The following is a 25000-nucleotide window of genomic DNA, read 5'->3' on the forward strand; positions in this document are numbered from 1 at the left end:
TGTCCTGATTCTTCTTTGCACTGGAATCAGAGAAACTTAATGTGGCCATTAAAGAATCGAGCGTGGCTGTGATATATGTTTCCCTTCATCATTTATAGGAGTGATGTCACCATCTTTAGCCTGATGCTAAATGACTTCAGTCGTCCCCGCGGTCGCTCCTCCGGTGAATATCGCGACACTCGCCGCAGTTTAAACACGTAACCCGCGTGCTGTCGTCCCGTGAAACAGTCCAAACCCTGGCACTAGCATACATTAGACCAGGGGCGTAGCCATCATTTCAGAAGTGAGGGGGACAGAAATGTTATATATATATATTACAGAATAACATTTCTATAATCTATATACAATTTTTGAACAGTACTATTTTTTATGTTTTATAAAGAATTCTCTTCTGCTCACCAAGCCTGAATTTATTTGATCCAAAGTACAGCAAAAGTGGTAATATTTTGTAATAATTTTCCTACTTAAAATAACTGCTTTCTATTTGAATATATTTTAAAATGTAACTTATTCCTGTGATGTGCAGCTACATTTTCAGCATCATTACTGCAGTCTTCAGTGTCACATGATCTTCAGAAATCATTCTAATATGATGATTTGCTGCTCAAGAAACCATTATTATTATTATTATTATTATCATTATTATTATTATTATTATTATTATCATCAATATTTAAAACAGTTTTTTCAGGTTTCTTTGATGAATAGAAGGATCAAAAGATCAGCATTTATGTGAAATAAAAAGCCTTTGTAACATTATACGCTATACCATTCAAAAGCTTAGATTCAATATAATTTTTATTTTTCGGAAAATAAATTATATAAATTAAAACTTTTATCTAGCAAGGATGCTTTAAATTGATCAAAAGTGATGATAAAGACATTTATAATTTTACTAAAGATTTCTATTTCAGATAAATGCTGTTCTTCTGAACTTTCTATTCATCAAAGAAACCTGAAAAAATTTTACTCCGATGTTTTCAACATCATCATCATAATAAATGTTTTTTGAGCAGCAAATCAGAATATCAGAATGATTTCTGAAGGATTGTGTGACTGGAGTAATGATGTTCAAATATAATTTTGAAATCACAATAAATTACATTTTAAAATATATTCAAATAGAAAACAGTTATTGTAAATAGTTAAAATATTTCAACATTTTACTTTTTTGCTGTACTTTGGATCAAATTAATGCAGGCTTGGTGAACAGTAGAGACTTCTTTAAAAATAACATTAATAATTTTACTGTTCAAAAACTTTTGACTGGTAGTGTACAGGCAACTTTATTTTTTTCTCTAATTTCTAGCTTTTAATTGGCTTAGAAATCTATAACTGCTGGACAATGATCAATAATAATGATTTGTGAATGTTTATATAGGCTACTACAAACACTTTTTTTATCACATAATAAGGCAAAATAGTTTCTATTCTGTAATAAATGCTATGTCAATTAACACTGCATTGTTCATATACCTTTCTGTGGAAACAACTGCTTTTGTCCATTTCCTGGTTTGACTTTCTGCACGAGAGCGCCCAGTATGAATGAAACACACACTGCATGAGTGTTTAGCGCTCCGCGATGTTCATCTCGCCTTAATCTTGGTTTGAATAAAATATCAGGTCATGTGCAGAGTATCCTGTCTCTTTGAGTACAAATCTATATTTATTCACACCAGCTCTTGAAAACCTCTATGCAAACACACTTGCCCGAAAAAGTGCGGGGGATGAAATTACATGATATTAAAAGTTGGGGGGACACGTCCCCCGCGTCCCCTGCTTAATCTACGCCCCGGCATTACACTGAGTCTCTTTTGCAGATTCTGGCAGTAAACCACACAAAATGCAGAAGTTATTACTGCAGTTCTTGCACCTTGAGGCGAGAGCAGCACTTGCAGAAGGAAGCGGTTCAGTGGGGAGTGTTTTAGGAATAATTATACACAGCTTGAATTATTCAGTTCTAGGAAAGGCCTGGAATATGAACTCCACACTGTCTCATTTTCTTGCCACAAAGCTTTTGTTGAACTGGATTTTCATGAGTCTCTAAAGTACTGGAACCTAGTGCATATTTAGATGTGTGTAATAAAGTTAGCAAGAATCTTTGAGGAGCTTCTCTCTCTCTCTCTCTCTCTCTTTCACACACACACACACACACACACACACAGAGAGAGAGCTGCAGGGATTGTCTCTAATCTGAACACACACATTGTTTGTGTGCACACTCAGACATGACAGGAGTGTAAAAACACTGTCCAGAAGGATTGGAGATATTCTGTCAGAGCGATGGAGCGTCACACACACATTTTTTATTTGTCCACCTGGATGTTTTCCACCAAATACACATTTCTGTTTTGTTTTGTTTTTCTTTCATTCTTAACACTAGAAGTGATACTTGAGTAGGTCTGATGGAGATATATATGTATATATGAAGATTTTATTAGCAAAAACAGGTAACCCATTTTTATTAACGTTTTTATACATTTTCATAAATCATGTTTTTTATTGTTATCATGTTTTTATTGTGTTTTATTTTGTTAGTTAGCAGTATTTTTTAGTTATTATTATTTAATCAAAACAACCCAAATGCAGTTTGATTGATATTAATTGGAATGCAGGATTAAAAAAAACAAACATGATTTTTGAACATTTTTAAAAACAGTTATCTGTGTGTGTGTGTGTGTGTGTGTGTGTATATATATATATATATATATATATATATATATATATACAGAACTAATTGCAGAACTAATTTCAAAATTAGAAACAGTAGTAACATAACCTATAAAATAATAAATATATTACCTACCAGTACTAATGGTATTAGTTAGATGCCGCATATATTAGCCTATGTATTTTTAATCTATGATTCTCCCATGATTCTGAAAACAAAACAACCAAGCAAAATATGTAATTTACTTGAGTTTCTGACAAAATGTTTTATTGATGTTATACTAAATTATTCTATTGAATAATATTTATTAATTTAAATGAATTAGTAATTATGTAAAAACAGGCAAACAAACAAACTTTTTAAATAAATGAAGATAAATGAAGACTTGTTTTGTATCTCTTGAATGAATGATTCAGACATCAAATACATTCAACAGTCAGTGTTCGCCACCTACTGGCATAATGTAACATATACAGTCATTATTTGCAGCGTATCATTACTTTCAAAGACCCATTTCATTCGTGGCTACCGCAACATTAGAGTCTACATCCGGACTTTAAATAATAACGAAAGTATTGATAAAAGTTTAATGTTTACAGCAGAGAAACGTAACCCGCTGTGTAGACTGTTTGTGAAGCTGTTTCAAACATAAAGCTTTACATGATGAGCGCTGCTCTCTCTACATCAGCGGCTGTGCAAAAGCAGGTTTAAATATTCTGATGTGATAGTGTTTTCAAAGGATTAATAGATATAGCAGAATCACCGTCATTTAGGAATAAGATTGCGTGTGTTTGAATCGAGATCGCGATCTTTCAAAGATTAAACGTGCATACATATGAGCCCCCCCCCCCCATGCTCTGCATGAGCACTCAATTGCTAAACCAAATGAAATATAAGTAAAGCAGCACAAGGCACATGGAGTGCAAATCAGTGAAGTAAATCATTCTATCTACACTGTTTACTTCACTGCTTTGCACTCTATCTGCCATGTGCCTTGTTTCTTTTTACATGACCTATTTGTATATTTGTATAGTTGTACTTTATATTTTATTATCTGTATTTAATGTTGTACTGTTAGTGTTATCTGTATGCTCCAAGGGTCTGAGAGTAACGCAATTTCATTTCTGTATGTATGTACTGTACATGTGGAAGAACTGACAATAAAGCAGACTTGACTTGACTTGACTTGACTTTAATTCTTTACATGAATTATGCAAATCAGGTACAGTATAGTAAAGTTAGTGCAGAATGCAGTTTGCATGGCACATTTCCCAAACTCGTGGGCTGAGAAAATCATCATTTTGAGGAAATGTTGGATTGAGTGCTCCAAAACCAAATTCTTAAACAAGAGTTATAGAGTCATTATCTGACCAGATATAAATATAAATATGTTGGCATCAGTGTTGTTTACCAAAAAGTACAGTCTCTCTCTCTCTCACACACACACACACACACACACACACACACACACACACATGGGTGTCACAGAGAGGCAAATTTATTTGTGTCTCATGTACACACATGCAGTACTTGTCTCATTATTTGTGAAGCTGTGCACTTGTGTTAAACTGTGTGTGTGAGGCAGCAGTTCTAATTGGCCTCACACACACACACACACACACACACACACACACTGAGCTGCTGGTCATATTGAATGTCAATCATGTGGTACTGCGTTAACATATCCAGCACTCATCCTACAGCGCTCAAGAGCTCTTCACACTCACACACACACATTATCCACCATTTACCTTTGACCTGTTTGCTGCTGAATACAGCCTGCAGTGTTATGCTGTTCATTTACACATCTACACTCTGTGTGTGTGTGTGTGTGTGTGTGTGTGTGTGTGTGTGTGTGTGTGTGTGTGTGTTATCTGGTAAACCCAATGTTATGGGGACAAAATGTCCCCGAAAAATGGCAATATCCTAAATCCTTGTCCTTCAGGGGACATTTTTTCTGTAAAGGGGGGGTTTAGGTGTAGGGTTGGTGTAGGGCGACAGAAAATAAAGTCTGTAGTAGTCTGTAGAGTCCCCATAAAACATGGAAACCTAGCGTGTGTGTGTGTGTGTGTGTGTGTGTGTGTGTGTGAGCACAGTGAAGAAGTGGCCATAATCTTTATGGTTTGTATAGGAATTGACAAAGAAGTTTCTATTTAAGGAAATAATAATAGTAATAGTAATAATATTAATAATAATTAAGTTGATGATAAAATGTGCCAGTAATGGTAGCCCAGGTTTAAAAAAAGTACACTTTTATAATGTACTTAAAGTGTTCTATTTTTGCGCACTAATTTTGTACTTAAGACTTAAATTTAAATTTAATTTAATTTAATTTAAATTTAATTTTAAATTTAAGACTTTTCATACACTAGGACTTTTAAATGTAATACAAGTGGTGATTAAATTTTTTTTTTTTAAATACAGAGATAGTATGTTAAAAGCACATTTTAGTTCATATTCATGGTACCCCAAAATAGCACAGTGGCACAGATATTACAGCGATATCATTGACTTGATTGCAAATGATTGCACAGATACTATTTAAACTGAACTGAGCTGCATGATGACATCACTGAATTCAATGATGAACTGCTTTAACTGTCATTTTGCATTATTGACACTGTTTTCCTAATTAATGTTGTTCAGTTGCTTTGACACTATCTGTTTTGTTTAAAGCACTATATAAATAAAGATGACTTGACTTGACAGTTGAGTACACTTAGATTATCTTAAATTTATCTTAAGAAGTAGCCTACTAAAGAATCGTTCAGTATATTAAGTACAAAATTAGTGCGCAAAAATAGAGCACATAAGTAGATTATGGAAGTGTACTTTTTAAACCTGGTAGTTAAATGATTAAAAGCAATATACTTACCGTACTTAATAACTTAAACTGTTTGTGGAGTCGGTCAGGGAGCGGGATTTTAATGTTTACCTCCTTTACAGAAGTTAATGTAAGAAAACCTTTAAAAAATATTAATAAAGTGAATCCTGTTTAGTTAAGCATTGTTTCGCGACGCGTCCTCTGCGCGTTTAGCCGCATGCCTCTCGCTTTTTGTGAGACCCAAAGAAGGGCGGCAAGCGCGAGCACAGAGCGGGCTGTTGTCGTGACAACCGATAACGGGACTCTCGTGAAGGGGGCAGCAGAGCGCTAGTGTAGCGAGTGTGTGTGTGTGTGTGTGTGTGTGTGTGTGTGTGTGTGTGTGTGTGTGTGTGTGTGCGCGCACGGCAGCAGCGCGCCTCCGCTTCATCTCTCCGCTGTTTCCCGCGGATCTCTCGCGCTCTTCATCTCTTCACTGTGTTTCTCTGTGGATTTCTCTGGAGATGTTTGTGTGGGGACGCACCTCGTTCCGTCAGCTGCAGGCGTGTGTTTTCCGACTGCTATGTTTTATTCCCACAGGATTCCCGGTGATCAGCGTGGACAGCCAGAGATCCACCGACAACATCACCATCAGACAGGGAGACACCGCCGTGATCCGGTAAGACGACAACTTTCCTTCCTCGGCCCTTCATCCCTCCTCCTCCTCCTCCTCCTCCTCAGCACCGCGGCCGTCACCCGCTCATCAGTAACACCGGCTCTTCCGATCAGATGATCGATCAGCGGATTAATCAGGCGTCCGGTTAAACGAACACTGTTTCCATCTGATCGGAAGAGTTTGAGTCTCTGTTGATATGCTGAAGTTCGCGGGTTTTCTTCATGTGATTGTACAGTAAGTGTGTGTTATTTCTGTTGTGCTGCCTCTGATGCGGTTTTTGTGTGTTTATGTTTTTGTTGGTGTTTTGCTATAAGTTGATGGGGTGTTGTGTGGTTCTGCGATATTAAACACTCGAGCGAGATTTCTGGACAGAGGTTGTGTTCGATGCTCAGGGTTTCACTCGCGACCTCATCTTCACCTTTTGTTTGTCCTTTGATCAGATGATTAGCATTAGATGTTCCCACTGATTAGTTTTTGTTGTTCATATTATTAGCAGAAACCCGTTCAGATTTAGACGTTCACACACACACGACACACACATACACACACACATGTTGGTATGTGTGGTTTATGGGGACTCTCTATAATGGTTTTTATTCTGTACAAACTGTATTTTCTATTGCCCTACCCCAACCCTACACACCTAACCCAGCAGAAAACCCGTTCAGATTCATCAGATTTAACACACACTGGGAAACACACACACACACACACCACATAACCATGTCATTATACACACAAAACACACACACATCACACACACACACACACACACACACACACACACACACACACACACACACACACACACACTGACGAGCTTCAGCTCTGATGCTGATTGGCTGTGAAGTGCCGCCTCTCTGTGTTTAATATTATCGTGTTTAGTGAATACTCAAACCTGCACATGCTCGGCTGAAAGGCTTGAAGTGGTTTCAGTTTGAATGCAGACACACTTTATGTTCGGACGGTCTTGAGTCGCTCTCATTCATGAATCTGGAAGCGCATGCGGCGGAGTGAGGAGCAGCAGGGCTGTGTTTGAGTGTTTAGAGACTCGTTCACACTGGACATCAGCAGCACCAGAGCCCTGAACTGTTTATAAGGCCGTTGGGGTCGTATTTTCTTTCACCTTGTGTAGTTTTGTTCATGGTTTTGAAGATCAAGGCTCGTCTAACATCTGCTCGTGTTGAATCTTCTGCCAAGCGGCATCTGCACGAAAATACTGCTGGGTTTCATTAGAGTTTTAACATCAACAACAAAAGATCAGGGTTGTTCCAGCCTAATCAGTGTATAAAGTTAAATGTATCTAATTTCTCATAACTGCACAGTTCTACCCTAGTGAAAAATAAATAGACTCAAATGTTTCTGAAATACATTTATTTGATACTAAGTACAAATAAATGTATATATTTATGTGTTTAATAGAAAAATACCCTGCAATGATACTTTTGGTTTACTAAACTGCTATACTTCAAGTCTGCTAAATTGGAACTAATGTTGTGTTTGATGCACTTTAATTGTGCAGAAGTAGTGCAGAAGTCCAACTAAAGATATACTGAAGTACATTTGATTGTGCTAAAGTGGAACTATTGCAGGTATACTTCAGGTACACTTTAAATATCTTGCATTTAAAGACTGATATTATTCAAAGATCCTACAGTCCTCATCAATAGTGACATTAAAACACATTTTAGGTTTAATGTTAAAAAATGTGCATTGTGCACACAAGTAGTACTTCAAATAAAGTATAATTATAATTTTTATTTCAGTAAGTCTCAAGCGATATGCCAGTAAATATGTTAATAGATTTAAACTATACATAGTATGAAATGATGAATTTAAAGATTTCTTGTTTACTAGGGTAGGGTTAGTGTGACTTTATTATTTGCACCGCTAGTATTGCAGTGTCAGAAACAGAATAATTTTCTGTGTATTAATGGAGCAGAAGAGTGATGACGCCTTCAATTAGAGCGATTGTTTAAGATGAAGCCCCCTGTGGTCTTAAGGGCTTTTGTCACTGTTTAACCCATGAGCACTCAAGCAAAACTAGACAGAGAAATATGATAAATTAATTCAATCATCTGTTTAATAAAAGATGCAATGAAGCGCTGGAAAAATGAAAAAAGGGAATAACTCAGTACGCTGAAGTATTCATATCCTAGCTTAGCATGCAGAAATGACTGCTCATATAAAGCAGAGATTCACAGTCAAGGTTACATCAAATTTATTGGCCACGTCATTAGTCCTTTAATTTCAGCATCATTTATTCACGTCTTATGCAGTAGTGTTTCCTTTCTTCTGTGAAATATTTTTCTGCATGATGAAAGAGGACTGTTTACTGATGTGGACGGGAAAGACTGGCGTGCTGTTTTTAGCTCTTAGCTAAATGTTTCTGCTAGAGTTTGGAGTTCATGTCTGGAGAGTGTTTATCTCGCGGTTGCTCACGTCTGAGTATCTCTGCGTCAGAATCGCACGTTCGTTTTGCGTGATCAGCATAGAGAAAGGAAGCATGTGAAGTGCCGTTTATCTCCTTCACTCTCCAGTGGACTTCTGGGGTTTATCGTTACTCGTAACGCCACTGTACCCATAATGCACCACGGCCTCATTAGGAGCGCACCATCCAAGCAATTAGTGTAGCATTGCCTGTCTTCTCTAGGAAGGAGTGAGCCCAAACAGGATGTGATTATCTCCAGCACTTCCTGTGAAGAGCTCGGTCCTCCAGGGCCACCAGGATTAATTAGCAAAGCTGTTTATCACATTCCACCAACAATAGGACATACAGCACTTTTTGTTTATGCCATTCTGCAAGTGTATTTGACAGATATCATGTTTACTGCTTATTAAATGATAGCAGCTATCTGGGGCATTAGTGTTTAATTTGCGACCCGTAATTCTGGGCCTGTGATTTGCTGCTCTTTATATCTGAGGTGTGAAGTTCCCCTCCAGTGTTCAGGGCCATTTTCCCACAATGCTGTAATTTTAATTGGTTTTTAACACTCCTGGCAGCGGTGCTGGCTGCAGGCTGCGTCTTCGGACGAGAAGAGTCATTGTTGGTTTATTTAAACATCCTCTTCAGTGAAAGCAATACTCAGAGCCAATTATCACTTCAGTGACAGTAACAGCACACGTCTGCACTATTTTAGAAAGAGACTGTGGAGAGCTGGGTTTTGCCCCGTGACTCGCGTGTTTTCACCTCACCTTGTCTCGGTTTAGCCATTAGCACTTGCGCTAGCATCAACACACCGTTTATACGAGATTGGCGTGTAGTTCATTACTCTCGGAGAAAAGCTCTGCATTTTAGGGCTGCGGCAACTAATGAATAAAATCAATTATAAACAATAATGAAAATCATCAACAACCAAGTTGTGCACGGAAAAACCACACAATCAATCATGTTGCTTTATATTAGTGAATAATGCATTTCTGTGGACAAAACACACATGATATTTAGCGGAGGTCACAGTAGCTGCTGCGGGAGCACAAGCTGTCCTCCTCACTATGAGAATGCTTTAAATTAAGTGCTTCAAACAAACTCATAACAATATAGGGTAACACTTTATTTTACGGTGTAGTGAACCGTGACTCTTGAGCCTTGGCCCTAGGAGTCCTCGTCAGGGAAAAATAAACTACCAACCAGGGTCCTCTTCTAAAAGTCATGTTTGACAGTTCCTCCTCTAAAACAAGAGGTTAATCCAGTCTTATGGGGGTGTGACAGAGAGCTCCACTCACATAGTTTTCCATTAAATTACATAATTTTTGTCCCAAATTAATGTTAATGTACATAATGACTTCATCCTTGGCTAGAAGATTTTGTATTGTGCATTTTTCAGCAAAACTTTTGTCTTTCTATGGCTCTGATATATTCTGTGCTTCGTACAGACTGCAGTAGATCACAGTTTCTCAATCCATTTGCTCTGTTTTTTCAATCACCAAACTATAAACTCATTGACACCACTTGCTCATTCTTGTGGTAAAGTTTTGAATGTTTGGGGAATAGATAAATAGTTTTGGACTGCCGTCTTGACCTGACCTGAATGCGACGTGTCCGGTGTACGACTGCCTTTCAGAAATGAAACAAGAAAACAGCACAGTGAGAGAGACTGATGTTACTAAAATAAAACAGCTTCATATCCTTCATTTCAAATCCTCATAACAAAAGCACATCACACAATATGTGCATTTCAGTGGGCAAAACGTACAGACACTCCCTCCTACCACACTAAACCAACAAATGAAATGTGTTTAATGTAAGACAGTACACCATGACGGTGCTCACAGCAAAACAAATTAGCGTCAGACACTTCATGACAAACAAGCAGTGTTTATAATAAATAACATTATTATTGGCACGTCGACTTCATTTTGATGTGAATAAAAGCTAATTGGTTTATCAGCGTTTTTCTTTTTTCCGATAGAGATCCCACAGTGGGCAGAACTTGTCATGAAGTTAGTGATAACAAAGCCCACCCATTTAGAGCAAAGATATGATTGGTAAATTTTTCTGTCATTTGAAATTATGCTCCCATTGATTCACTCTTGCTTGGCCTTCTGTAATTTCATAGCTGGACCGCCAATCAGAGCCGCAGATGCTAGCTGGACACATTTAAATATGGAGAAAATGGGCGGCGTTCATTAGCCATTCACCAAATAGGCAGATTTGAAGAGTTTTTTTTTTTCATCTTATTTTATTTAGATGATGATTGTCAAATTATGAATGGCTTAAATAAAATTAGTAATAATTATTTTTATTAAAAATAATATTTAAAAGTATTAAATAAGGATAGGATAATAAGATTTAAAATATTGAAAAAATGTAAATATTGTTTTTACCATAGATTAAGAGTCTCTCCACTGACGGTTCCCCTCTGGAACTTACTATTATATAACAATAAATTATATATAACTTGCATAATTACATGCAAGGTACCCAAAGCCAAACCCTAATCCTAAGCCTAACCATATAGTAAGTACAAGTAGTTAATTAAAATTACTTGATTCGTAAATGTATACTATAATTACACTGTAACAAGGACACCTTAAAGTAAAGTGTAACTGCATATAGTTTAATGTGGCTTGTCCTGACAGGAACGTGTGCTGTTTAAAGCATTTGAGATGTGTTTCCTTCAGCACATAACTCACATTTCACAGTTGTGTCCTTATCTGTAAATGGTAGAAAGTCACATGATTATTTTCATATTGCATACAGGCTAGTCCTGAAATCTAGCTACCTCACTGAATGAGCATATACGCGTCGAACCGACAGAGCGCTGTAGAATAGAGCTCAATAGTTCTGATACATATACATTTCACTAAAATATTTCTAATTAAACAAATGTTTAAAATTCTACATATAACACAAGTAATTGTGTTTATTTGAGAGCAGTAACAGTGAATGTAATGTACTCATCTTCAGATGTGTGAATCCTACATCTGTACATTCACTCTATAGTCTTCAGATCCTTCAAACTGCAGATTGCTTGGAGTACAACACTGGGCAGGATGCAAGTAACGTTTTTTATAATGGATTTAAAATAATTATTGATTATAATAATAAATAACAATTGGATTTTATCCGATTAATCGAGTGAATAATCGTCAGATGAGTGTCTTAAGGGAAGCTGTATTATTGGCGTCCCATTAGACTGTGCTCCGGGTTAAGGGCTTGTGTCACGGCTGCGGTGCAAAAAGCTCTTCCACCTAATCCCAATCCACTTCCTGTTTGACTACACACACCTTTCCTTGTCTCACTGAAAGCCAGCTATCGCACCCTGCCCAGTCCTGTATCATCTTCTGTTCCTGCCAGTGAAATCTGAGGCGTTCGTCCCAGATCTGCTCTGATTTGTTGGTGACAATCAGAGGATTGTTTCTGCAGTAAATGGACTTTCTGAGTGTGGTGAATTCAATACTGTGTAAAAACTGCTTCGCTCTGGAAGTCTGATCAATAATGAGTCTAGAAGGAAATGTTAGAAATCACAGATGGCTGCTGGGTCATTAATCACACTCCAAATCACATCAGCGTTTTAGCTAATCAAGGTCTTGTGTTTAAGTCAAGACATTTATACACCAGATTTAACTATTTCTATTAACTGTGCTTATTTCCATCTGAACGACATGCACTGAATGTCACAGTCATAGACAATCACATCTGACACAAAACAGATATTGTTGCACACATATAAACACCAAAATCTGTACAAGATATAGTTTTATTGCTGAATGTGATTTTAAAACAGATACGTACCCTGTATGTTGATATGCGATTCCCCTTTAATTTCCAAGCCTCCACAAGGACAGACTGTGACTTTCATCAGTAAAACTGCACTGCTTTATTTTACCTCAGAATTCTAGATATAATGACCAGTAAATCAAACAACTAATGAAAATTAACCATTATTTTAATCCATTTGGTAAAACTTTGCTCTGTAAACATGACTGACAGCCTTGTCCATGCTGGCAAGTATGATATATCTGTGTCCCTGCAGCACAGAAGCAGTCATCAGTAGCACAGGTATATTTGTAACAATAGACAACAATACATTGTATGGGTCACAATTATACATTTTTCTTTTATGCAAAAATGGGATAATCTATGGCTAGGTTTATATAAATAAATAATATAAATAATTGTACACATTTGTGTTCAGACTCATTCTTCCCACTGGTCACTCTTTTGCGACTAACTTTCTCAGTTGGTCACTCGGGCACATGTTTTTGCTACAACATGGGATTAATCAATGCATGCTGATGAACTTTTATCGTAGTTTATAGTTATATGGAAACCAGAGTGGTTAACATTCAACCTGTTCTTTTACTTCAGCGTTTGTGATTTGAATTTTGTGAATGAGAGTCTTGATGTGTTATAAGACGTGCTTCGGACGCTTTCACTTTTGAATTCGCAATCTTGTCACTGATTTGCTTACATACATCTATACATATTTCACTTTTTAAGACTACAACAAAAGATGGATTCATTGTTATTCTTAATTAAAAAACACAACAACAATAAAACGGTAAGACACAATGACTTACTAAACTTGCTGTCAGTGTGCTTGCATGTTTTTTTTTCCCCCACGAGAATACCAACATGTTCACCTTCTCTGCTTTAAGAAGCAGTCTTTACTTTAGCTTGAAAACCATCCATCATTTCCTCAATATTCGTGTCATTTTTGCTTCGCGCTCGTGCTGACGCGGTGAGTATAAACCAGGTTCTACACTCGAAGCGAGGCGCAGCTCAAACGAGTCGTGTGGTTTCATTATGCTTTCAAGTTTCGTTTGCTGTTTGCTGTTTCTCATATGCAACAGAAATGTCAGTGCTTATGAGTTCAACAGCGCGGTGAGCGTGCCAGCGCAACCGAACACAAAATTTAGTTGCACAGGAAGAAAAAAACGTTGCAAAATGCCCTGGCGCAGTGATCACCAGTGGAATCACTGTAGTTTGATCGGGGCTCAGAGTAGTGTTCATTCTGTCAGCTATTTTCAGTTTTAGTCTTAGTCCTGTGTTAAATGTCCTTGTTAGTTTTTATCATATTTAGTCAACCTTATCCTATTTAGTTTTAGTCGACTAAAAGTCTCAACGTTTTAGTCTAGTTTTAGTCGGAGAAACCCTGAAGTATTTTAGTCAATGAAAACTTGACATTTAGCAATAAGATTATTATTAATTAACCATACAGCGGTATTAATTTTGTCAGCCATTCCTAATTTAGCCTTAGTCTTACTTAAATGTACATTTTAGTTATCATATTTAGTCAATGTTGTCCTGTTTTTGTTTAGTCAAGTTTTAAGTCAATGAAATATCTACGGAAGAGGATTAGGGCCAAGCAATAATAAAAAAAATAAAACCATCTTGAGATTAAAGTCATTATATTGCGAGATTAAACTCATTAAATTTCGAGAAAAAAAGGCGAAATACAATCTTGATAATAAACTCATTAAATATCGAGAATAAAGTCGTTGTGTTTCGAGATTAAACTCGTTAAATTTCGAGAAAAAAAAAAAGTCGAAATACAATCTTGAGAATAAACTCATTAAATATCGAGAATAAAGTCGTTGTGTTTCGAGATTAAACTCGTTAAATTTTGAGAAAAAAAGTCGAAATAATCGTGAGAATAAACTCATTTAATTTCGAGAATAAAGTAGTTGTGTTTCGAGAAAAAAAGTCGAAATGAAATGTAGAGAATAACGCATTGGATCAGTGTTCATTGCATAGCCTATATCTTTCAGTAACAAAGAAATACTATCAACTTTAGCTAATTATGACACACTAATAATTAGCACACGAACTTTAAAGTGAATTTGCAAGCGGCTAGGTCTTTTTAGAAGAAAAAATCAGTCCAATTTGCGCGATGTAGGCTACTGGCTTTTGTCCAACATGAAATGACATCCAGAGGACAAATGCAAGGTTATCGCTGGCTTCACCCAAATGCACTCTGGCACTTGGACAGCTATGATAAATTAAAACCGTACGGCATTGCCATTAATGGCATGTAATGTAATGAGTTTATTCTCAAGTTTGTATTTCGACTTTTTTTCTCGAAATTTAACGAGTTTTTTTCTCGAAACACAACGACTTTATTCTCGATATTTCATAAGTTTATTCTCAAGATTGTATTTAGACTTTTTTTCTCGAAATTTAACGAGTTTAATCTCGAAACACAACGACTTTATTCTCGATATTTCATGAGTTTATTCTCAAGATTGTATTTCGACTTTTTTTCTCGAAATATAACGAGTTTAATCTCGCAATATAATGACTTTAATCTCGAGATGGTTTTATTTTTTTATTATTGCTTGGCCCTAATCCTCTTCCGTACATATCTGAGAATTTTAGTCAGGATTTAATCAAATTTTCATCATGCTGTATAATGGTTAAACTGATTAAAATTATTATTTTTTTCTCAGAATTATAATCGTAATAATTGTTGTCATTTGAGAAATTTACTTCTGCATTCCAAGTACTGCACTTTCTCCAGTAAGCACAAATCAATATAATGTGGACACACACATGGTGTGTTTAACCTCATCTAGTGTACTGATTTATTATAGGCTTTTTATTATATAAATGAATACCAAAGACTTATGCAATCTCTCTGTCTACATTATGAAAGCAGTTAAAACAATTAGGGATGCATCGATCTGATACTCAGGATTGGTATCGGCTCTGATACTGGCATTTCTACAGATCGGGTAACGGTCAGACCAACCGATCCAAATCCCATATTGTGCTTATACTATTCTGTGTTATTGTTCAGCCCCACGAAAGCCACATAAACATTATAAAATAAGTCCAAGTCCAAGTGTTCTGAAGCTGTTCCATAGTTCAGTGTGGGGTACAGATGAATATTTAAGTCAAATTCCCATTCAAGTAAATTCAAGTTCACATAAACTCTTCTCTCTGCTGCAGCTGTCTGTCATCCTTCATTCAGCAATCAAACTGAGTGTTGCGTTCGGTTACGACAGTCAAGACGATGAAACTCTCTTCAAGAGCGCACAATAACTGAGATTTAAAACTGTTCAAAGAAAAGGCTCAATATACTACTCAATATACTGTGTTGCTTCAAGAGCATCATTCTGTGCACGGGATGCTCATAAGCACTTTGTGCAGCTCTGTATTAGAGCTTTTCTTATTATATAATACTTTTGCACAATGAAAGATTATTTATAGCGTTTCTTGTTCTGTCCTATAATGTTATTAATAATCTAATGTGTAGCACAGTAATGGAGGCAGCAACATAGATAGGACTCCTCTATTTATCATATGTTGCTGCCTTCATCACTGTGCTATACATTTAAAATAAATGTCTTTTAATTTTAGTTATATTTATATATAAGTACATTTACTTGTTTTCATTAATGTATTTTACAACAATACAGAGAGCAATGTGTAACATTTTACCAGATTTAGTCCTACAGTTATTCACTTAGGGCTCAATCTAATGTTAACCCAGAGAAATGTGCGCTGTTTAACACACTGTACAGTAGCTCACTGCAGGACAGATGGAGGCGCCGGTGTGGTCACTTGCTCTTAAAATACTCTGTAATTTTTGGTCATACAGATAAGAGTAATAAATCTTTTGAATCTGTAAAGACACTACGTTTATTTGTGTGCACTCACAATAACAACAAAACACTTTTTTGTAAAATAAAGCAAACAGGACGCGCTTTCTGCCGTCTGTCTCTGTGAACTTGAGTGTGAAACTCTTTGAATATCTTTGCCTTACAGACATTAAAAATATATCTAGTGAAAAGTCTACTTTCAAATGAACCAATTCAAATGGAAAGTAAATATTCTCCGATTATGTAATCCGTATGAAACAGGCGCATCACTACTGCGGAGATGATGAGTCAGTGTCGCAGATCTCTTAAACGGAGAACAAAGAAAGCACTAGTTTATCAGTAAATTATTAAAATGTTAATGCAGATTCCTTACTGTTTTTCCTGACACAATTATAATCAGTACTTCTGCCGGAGTGCTGTGGCAAGCTTTATGAGTGTGCTTGAGCGCTTATTAGACTATGTATGCAATTATAGACTCGGTATTATGATTTAAATTGGTTATTATTAAACATGCAATTAGTCGACTAATGCTTTAAATGAAAGACTACTAGTTGAACAGAAAAATCTTTATTTGGGGACAGCCCTATTCCCCACTAAATAATGTTATTTCACTAAATGTTTAGATTTGTTTAGATTTGATAAAATTTTCCACTAACCTAGTTTATAATAGTATTTTTGTCATAGATTATTAAATATTTTTTTATTTGTTATTTTTCATTAAAATGAAGTTGTCCATATTTAGTAGATTGTGTTCAGTAGCATGTAGAGCAGTCTGCAATTTTTTGACGAAAATAAAAAGGTTTTTGGTAAAGTTTTTATCTTTTTGAACACATTTCAGTCTCATCTTATTTTGTCAACGAAATTGTATGTTTATATAGTCTTAGTTATCGTTTATTCAAGTCAAGTTGATCTTTATTGTCACTCCGCTACATGTGTGGACATACAGTAGAACAAAATGTTATGCCTCACAGGACCACAGTGCTACATAAATACAGACATACGACAATGAAGTAAAACAGTATACACCTATACACAACTAACCTACTGACAGATTTTGACTATAAATATACTATATATAAATGTTTACCTATACATAAACTAAAAAAATACAAAATACAAACAATACAAATGCTACACATAAACACTGTGCATGTGCAAAGAGAAACATCGTAAGTCAAGCAGCAGGCTGGGGAACAGTGCAGGATGATTTGTAGTGCACAAGCATGTAAACACATATTTGAGTCTTTTATGGTATTATGTACACACAGCAGTGTGTGTGAAAAGTGTCTAGTGCGCATAGAGGAGAATTGCACAAAAAAAAGGGAGGTTTCAGACAGTTTTTCTGTGATGTGGTAAGGTTGGGGGGGGGTGTTTGGGGGGGTTTGGGGGGGTGGAGGAGGGGAGATGGTCCATGTTTCAGGAGGTAGGGGGGTTCGTATGGGGTTTCAGAGGAGGGCGAGGTGATTTGAGTTCAGGGCTCGCACAGCCTGGGGAAGGAAAAAAAAAAAAGGTTGGAAAAAGCTGTTGAGCAGTCTGGCGGAGCGGAGCGGAGCGGGCTCTGATGCTCCGGTACAGTCTTCCTGATGGTTGAAGAGACTGTGGGAGGGATGGGTGGGGTCCTTCACGATACTGTTGGTTTTGCTGGAGCATTGTTTAATGAAAATGTCCAGGATGGAGGGGAGAGGGGCACCGATGATCTTTGCAGCTGTGTTCACTGACCGCTGGAGGGGTCTTGCGGTCTGCTGCACTACAGTTCCCGTACCAGACAGTGATGCAGCTGGTCAGCACACTCTCAATGGTTCCCCTGTAGAATGTGGTGAGGATGGGTGGAGGGAGACTTGCTCTTTTCAGCCGGCGGAGAAAGTGTAGGCGCTGTTGTGTCTTCTTGGAGAGTAACTTGGTGTTGGTGGTCCAGGTGAGATCCTCAGTGATGTGCACCCCCAGGAATTTAGTGCTGCTGACTCTCTCCACAGTCGAGCTGTCGATGGTCAGTGTGGTTGGAGCTGAACTTGGCAGTGCAGTCGTGGGTCAGCAGCGTGAAGAGCAGCGGGCTTATGTTATTATTGTCTTGTCTTCTTCTTTTTTTATTTGATGTTATTGTAGCTCATCAACAAACATTTTTCATCATACTTTTCGTGAGCAAAATTAACACTAGCTCATTGTAAACAAATATCAGAGTCATGTCTTAAATTAATGTAAACAGACAGCACAACAAATGGGATGTGTCCAACCGATCATATCTGTGCATTAAGCCATAAAGAGGTCATGTGACCACTGGCATACTGTGCATCGCTTCACAAACTGTTTTAAGCAGTAGTCATCAATCTAGATGGGTCCTGATGCGGAAGAGGTTGAGCTCAACAGAGAGTCAGAGGAAGCTGCAAACTCTGCTGGGTGTTTTTGCTCTTTGTTTCTCCAGAAGAAAGGCAGCACTGACTGCTCATCAGGGAAGAGATGTGGGTTAAAATCAATGCTGGTGAGCTGTGCACCGTTATACTACACAGCAGCAGCTCTTCACACACACACACACACAAACACATATACACACACACACACACACACAAACACGCATATAAACACACACACACACACACAAACACAGACTCTCTCTCACACACACACACACATAGGGCCCTATGATTTTCATTGCTTTTTGTTGGTTTTGATTGCTTCTATTGTCCTCATTTGTAAGTCGCTTTGGATAAAAGTATCTGCTAAATAACAAAATTTAAATATAACGTAAATGTAAATAACAAAACTAAATTAAAATTTTAAAACAAACCCCAAATCAAATGAATGACACAAATGAAAGAAATATCATGATATAAAAAAAAAACTAAGGCTTTGTCTGTGCTCTTTTCATTTAAAATTAGAGGCAACCACTGCATTTTAATCATGATCCAAACAAAGATGCTGCATACATGCATCATAAGCAGTTTTTAATTTAAATTATATTGAATAATTTCAAAATTTGAAGCCAAAACAGAATGATTTGACTTCAGTTTTGTGAAACTATACATAAAAATATCTTTATGAAACAGAAACAGCAGACAAACTGAACGAGACGCAGATTCACTCTCTGCCAGCAGGTGGAGCTTAAAGCGTTTCCTTGGTTACTGCTGTAAACAAAGCACTTATGAACACTGCAGCAGGTGGAGCTTAAAGCGTTTCCTTGGTTACCGCTGTAAACAAAGCACTTGTGAACACTGCATCAGGTGGAGCTTAAGGCGTTTCCTTGGTTACCACTGTAAACAAAGCACTTCTGAACACTGCAGCAGGTGGAGCTTAAAGCGTTTCCTTGGTTACCGCTGTAAACAAAGCACTTGTGAACACTGCAGCAGGTGGAGCTTAAAGCGTTTCCTTGGTTACCACTGTAAACAAAGCAGCGCTGCACTTATGAACTTTAATATGCTTCATACAGAGGCAAGATGAAAAGAAAAAATACCATCGAAACTCTTCTAAAGACAGTAAGTTCCCCTCAGACACACATTCATATAAACTCCTGCATCTAATTGAATCGTGATTGTTTAGCATCTCAACCGGTTTGAATCGTCACATACAGTATTTGAATCCATTTTTCAACCGGCTCACAGTTAATCGTTACATCCCTAACACACACACACTCAAACATATAAACACACACACATATAAACACAGATTCTCTCTCTCTCACACACACACAAATAAATAAATACAGACTCACACTTGCACACACACACACAAACACACACACATATAAATACAGGCTCACACACAAACACATATAAACTAGGGTTGGGCAGATAGACCATGCCATCGTCCATCGCCAATGACTGACAGACATCACGATGTTGAGCCAGCATTTTTTTTCTCTGGTGTCACACTGAGCTTGAATCAGTAGAGATCAGTCTGACTGACGTTGTAATGCAGCACATCTGATGCTCACTCTCCTGCGATCCGCTGCGGTTTCCTTCCTCCTCTCAGCAGAAACCGATCTGTGTTTGAGTCGCAGCGGCTCTGTTTCACAGACTTCATGATGCACAAAGTTTTACCTGATTTCACACGAGTTCCTATGTTCCTGTGGCTCAGTGGTAGAGCATTGCGTTGTCATCGCAAAAGGTTCTGGGTTCGATTCCCAGGGAACACACATACTGGTAAAAAATTTTAATAAAAAATGTATAGCCTGAATGCACTTTAAGTCGCTTTGGATAAAAGCGTCTGCTAAATGCATAAATGTAAATGAAGTGACTTACCTGTGTAGTTCCCATCACTGTCATTGAAACGTAATCATGAGATGTTTAAGATGACTCTGAATTAGTGGATTGTCTTGATGGCCAGTGCTGATATAGATGTATATATCTGTTCCTCTAAATAAAGTTAGTAGAAGCACATGCATATCAATGAACCCTTTTCACATTTCCAGGTTTCTCAGAAGCAGAAGTCATCATAGTTGGGTAAACGTCTATAGCAGTGAATGGCAGACAACTCTATAGATTTTTGTGTTCCATTCCCTCAAATAGCAAAATAAAAACTTTATGATAGTGCTTTCATGACTTTCAAAAAGAGGGAAAAATAGAGATACATATAACGGCAGTCAGACCATCACTCCCACAGACGCTTAGAAACAGCAGCAGTAGCTAGTTTTTGTAATTTAATGTAAAGGTAATATAATGCAAATTATAATGTTATAAATGTACATAATTCAATTCAAGTTTATTTGTATAGCGCTTTTTACGATACAAATCATTACAAAGCAACTTTACAGAAAATTAAGTTTCTACAATATTTAGTAGCAGCTTATCAGTGGTGACTGTCAGTTCATGTGCATATGGCAGAAATGTTCAGAAAAATCAATAAAAGACGTAAACAAACAGACGATTTACACTATTAACAGCAATTATGCAATCAAACTTGTAGCAAAATGTGGTAGTTCTGTATGTTGTCTCTGGGTTAGCATCATCTGAGGTCCTCTGAGGGGCTGGCATCATCTCTTCTCAGGTGTTCTGGATCCAGACTGGAGCTTGTGTAGATCCTGGTGGCAAAGCAGAGAAACAAATAGAGACATAATTAGCGTAGCTGCTGTTCCAGCCAAGTAAAATTAATTAGTTTAACCCAAGCTAAAGAATAATAATGCACATTTGATCAGATATAACTGCAGTCCAAAATTATAAGATGCATTATTTGAATGCTTGGCCAAAGAGGTGTGTTTTTTAATCTAGATTTAAACAGAGAGAGTGTGTCTGAACCCCGAACATTATCAGGAAGGCTATTCCAGAGTTTGGGAGCCAAATGTGAAAAAGCTCTACCTCCTTTAGTGGACTTTGCTATCCTAGGTACTATCAAAAGTCCAGTGTTTTGTGACCTTAGGGAGCGTGATGGGTTGTAGTGTGGTAGAAGACTAGTTAGGTACGCAGGGGCTAAACCATTAAGGGCCTTGTAAGTAAGTAATAATATTTTGTAACTGATACGGAACTTAATAGGTAGCCAGTGCAGAGACTGTAGTATTGGGGTAATATGATCATATTTTCTTGACCTGGTAAGGACTCTAGCCGCTGCATTTTGGACTACCTGTAGCTTGTTTATTGAAGATGTAGGACAACTACCTAGCAGTGCATTACAATAGTCCAGTCTAGAGGTCATGAATGCATGTTTCATAGCTTGTCAATGTTTATAAGATGGATGAATGCTGTTTTGGTAACATGGGAAATATGATTTTCCAATGACAAGTTACTGTCTAATATAACACCAAGATTTTTGACAGTAGAGGAAGTAACAGTACATCCGTCTAATTACAAAATGTAATCTATGAGATTCTGTGTAATGTTTTTTGGTCCAATAAGTAATATATCTGTCTTATCTGAATTTAATAGGAGAAATTTATTGGTCATCCAATCTTTTGCATTTTTATTAATAGTATGTTATTTTTGGTAATTTTGAAGTTTCACCTGGTCTTGTTGAGATATATAGTTGAGTATCATCAGCATAACAGTGGAAACTAATCCCGTATTTTCTAATGATATTACCAAGGGGCAACATGTATATTGAAAATAGCAGAGGACCTAGGACAGATCCTTGTGGCACTCCATATTTTACTGGTGATAAATGAGATGACTCATTTAAATAAAAAGAGTGGTAGCGATCGGACAGGTAGGATCTAAACCATCTTAAAGCCTGCCCTTGGATACCTGTATAGTTTTGTAATCTATCTATGAGTATGTTGTGATCTATGGTGTCAAACGCAGCACTAAGATCAAGTAAAACTAGCAATGAGACGCAGCCTTGATCTGAAGCAAGAAGCAAGTCACTTGTAATTTTAACAAGTGCAGTTTCTGTGCTATGATGGGGCCTGAAACCCGACTGAAATTCTTCATAGAGATTGCATTTTTGCAGGTAGGAGCACAATTGAGCAGACACAACTTTTTCTAAAATTTTAGACATAAATGGAAGATTTGAAATGGGTCTGTAATTTGCCAGTTCAATAGGATCTAGTTGTGGTTTCTTAATAAGAGGCTTAATAACCGCCAGCTTGAATGGTTTTGGGGCGTGACCTAAAGATAACGACGAGTTAATAATATTGAGAAGCGGTTCTTCTGCTACAGGTAACAACTCTTTCAGTAATTTAGTGGGTACAGGATCTAATAAACATGTTGTTGGTTTAGATGCAGTGATGAGTTTATTTAGCTCTTCCTGTCCTATAGTTGTAAAGCACTGCAGTTTATCTTTGGGTGCGATGGATAAAATAAAGTATTAGACGCTGTAGAATCTACATTTGTTATTGTATTTCTGATGTAATCTATTTTATCAGTGAATAAATTCATAAAGTCATTACTATTTAACTGTGAGGGAATATTTAGATCAGAGGTGGCGTCTGGTTATTTGTTAATCTAGCCACTGTGCTAAATAAAAACCTTGGATTGTTTTGGTTGTTTTCTATGAGTTTGTGGATATGCTCGGCCCTGGCAGTTTTTTAGAGCCTGTCTATAGCTGGACATACTGTTTTTTCCACGCAATTCTAAAAACTTCCAAGTAGTTTTTTCTCCATTTGCGCTCAAGACTACGAGTTTCTTTCTTGAGAGCGTGGGTATTACTGTTGTACCATGGGCACAGTACGTTTTTCTCTAACCTTTTTCAATTTGATGGGGGCAACAGCTTCTAATGTATTAGAGAAGATAGTGCCCATGTTGCCAGTCATTTTGTCTAGTTCATGTGTATTTATGGGAACACAGAGCAGTTGAGATAAATCAGGCAGGTTATTTGCGAATCTGTCTTTGGTGGCTGGAACAATAGTTCTGCCCGGACGATAACGCGAAGCCATATAGTTATTATCATCAATACGCAGAATGCACGATACAAGGAAATGGTCAGTAACATCATCACTTTGAGGTACGATATTTATATCAGTGAGATCGATTCCATGTGATACAATTAAATCTAGCGTATGATTAAAACGATGAGTGGCCCGGTGACATTTTGCTTTACTCCAAAACAGTTTAATAAGTTAGTAAACGCAAGTCCTAATGCATCATTTGTATTATCAACATGAATGTTAAAATCTCCGAGAATTAGCGCTTTATCAGCGGTAACCAACAGGTCTGAGAGGAAATCTCCAAATTCTTTTAGGAATTCTGTATATGGCCCTGTTGGTCTATACACAGTAGCCATAGAAAGAGATACAATAGATTTCTTTTGCATATCTGACAGTGTAACATTAAGCAGAAGTATTTCAAATGATTTAAACCTGTATCCTGTTTTCTGGGTAACACTGAGAATATCACTATATATTGTTGTAACACGACCAGTCTGACGGGGCTCATGTTTATAACAGTAGTTTGGTGGAGTAGACTCATTTAGACCAATATAATCATTTGGTTTTAGCCAGGTTTCAGTCAAGCAGAGTACATCAAAACTATTATCTGTGATCATTTCATTTACAATAACTGCTTTGGGTGTGAGTGATCTAATGTTTATGAGCCCAAACTTTAAAAATTGCTTTTGTTAATTTATTTTACATTTTTCTGGTTTTATCACGATAAGATTTTTTCTAGATCCTACATTAAATTTATATTTTGACCTGACTATTTGGGGAACAGACACAGTCTTAATAGATTGGACAGCACCAGTACTTCTAACATTTAAGAGGGTAGAACAAAAGCCATCATAGCAGTTATTTGAGAGTTGGCTTACTAGTCATATGGAGCGTAGAGTCCTGGAGATGTTGTCCGAGAGCAGCTCCGCTCCGACTCTGCTGGGGTGCAGGCCATCAGCGCGAAAAAGCCTAGGACGCTCCCAGAAAAGATTCCAATTATTAACAAAGAGTAGTTTCTGTTCTTTATACCATGACAATAACCATTCATTTAGAGCAAAAAGTCTACTGTACTGAACATAAATGTTTTTAAAATTATTATTATAATTATTATTATTATTTATTTATTTTTTGCCGGGTTTACAATGCTGTTGAGCACTAAAATACATTGTTACAGTGTAAAAAGGGCCCATTGCTGATATTAAATTTACATTTGTTTTACATAATTAATATTAATAAATATTTGCTTGATCTGTACTGTCAGAATAAAAGTCCTGCATCTGATATATCATCCGAACAATGAATTTTTAATAATCATTTAGAAATGCTGATCTCAGTGGACCCTGACTGTACTGGGATCCTCTGCAGGTGAGAGCAGGGTTACAGTAGTTACAGTCGTTCTCCAGCTGTTTTCTGTGCTCTGTCTGAACGTGGATGAGCAGATCATCGAGGCGACCAGCTCTGCTTGATTTCTCTCTCTGAAGTCTCTTGTAAACTGTTTTGGCAGCATTCTGTGATGAA

General features: G+C 37.1%; 1 protein-coding gene and 1 non-coding gene across 2 annotated transcripts in view; both read left to right on the forward strand.

The window, feature by feature from the left end:
- The first annotated feature begins 5877 nt into the window (after positions 1–5877).
- LOC109060434 (limbic system associated membrane protein) overlaps positions 5878–25000 on the forward strand; it is a 100668-nt gene continuing 81545 nt past the window's right edge. Inside the window, exon 1 of the mRNA XM_042739966.1 lies at positions 5878–6150. Within this exon, the coding sequence (XP_042595900.1) occupies positions 5996–6150 (155 nt within the window). The 5' untranslated portion in view covers positions 5878–5995. The remainder of the gene's footprint in view (positions 6151–25000) is intronic.
- trnad-guc lies at positions 20249–20323 on the forward strand. Its single transcript has one exon. It is a non-coding gene; the product is annotated as a tRNA-Asp (tRNA).

The sequence above is a fragment of the Cyprinus carpio genome, chromosome B15 (genome assembly GCF_018340385.1).
Source record: "Cyprinus carpio isolate SPL01 chromosome B15, ASM1834038v1, whole genome shotgun sequence".
In the NCBI taxonomy this organism is placed as follows: domain Eukaryota; kingdom Metazoa; phylum Chordata; class Actinopteri; order Cypriniformes; family Cyprinidae; genus Cyprinus; species Cyprinus carpio.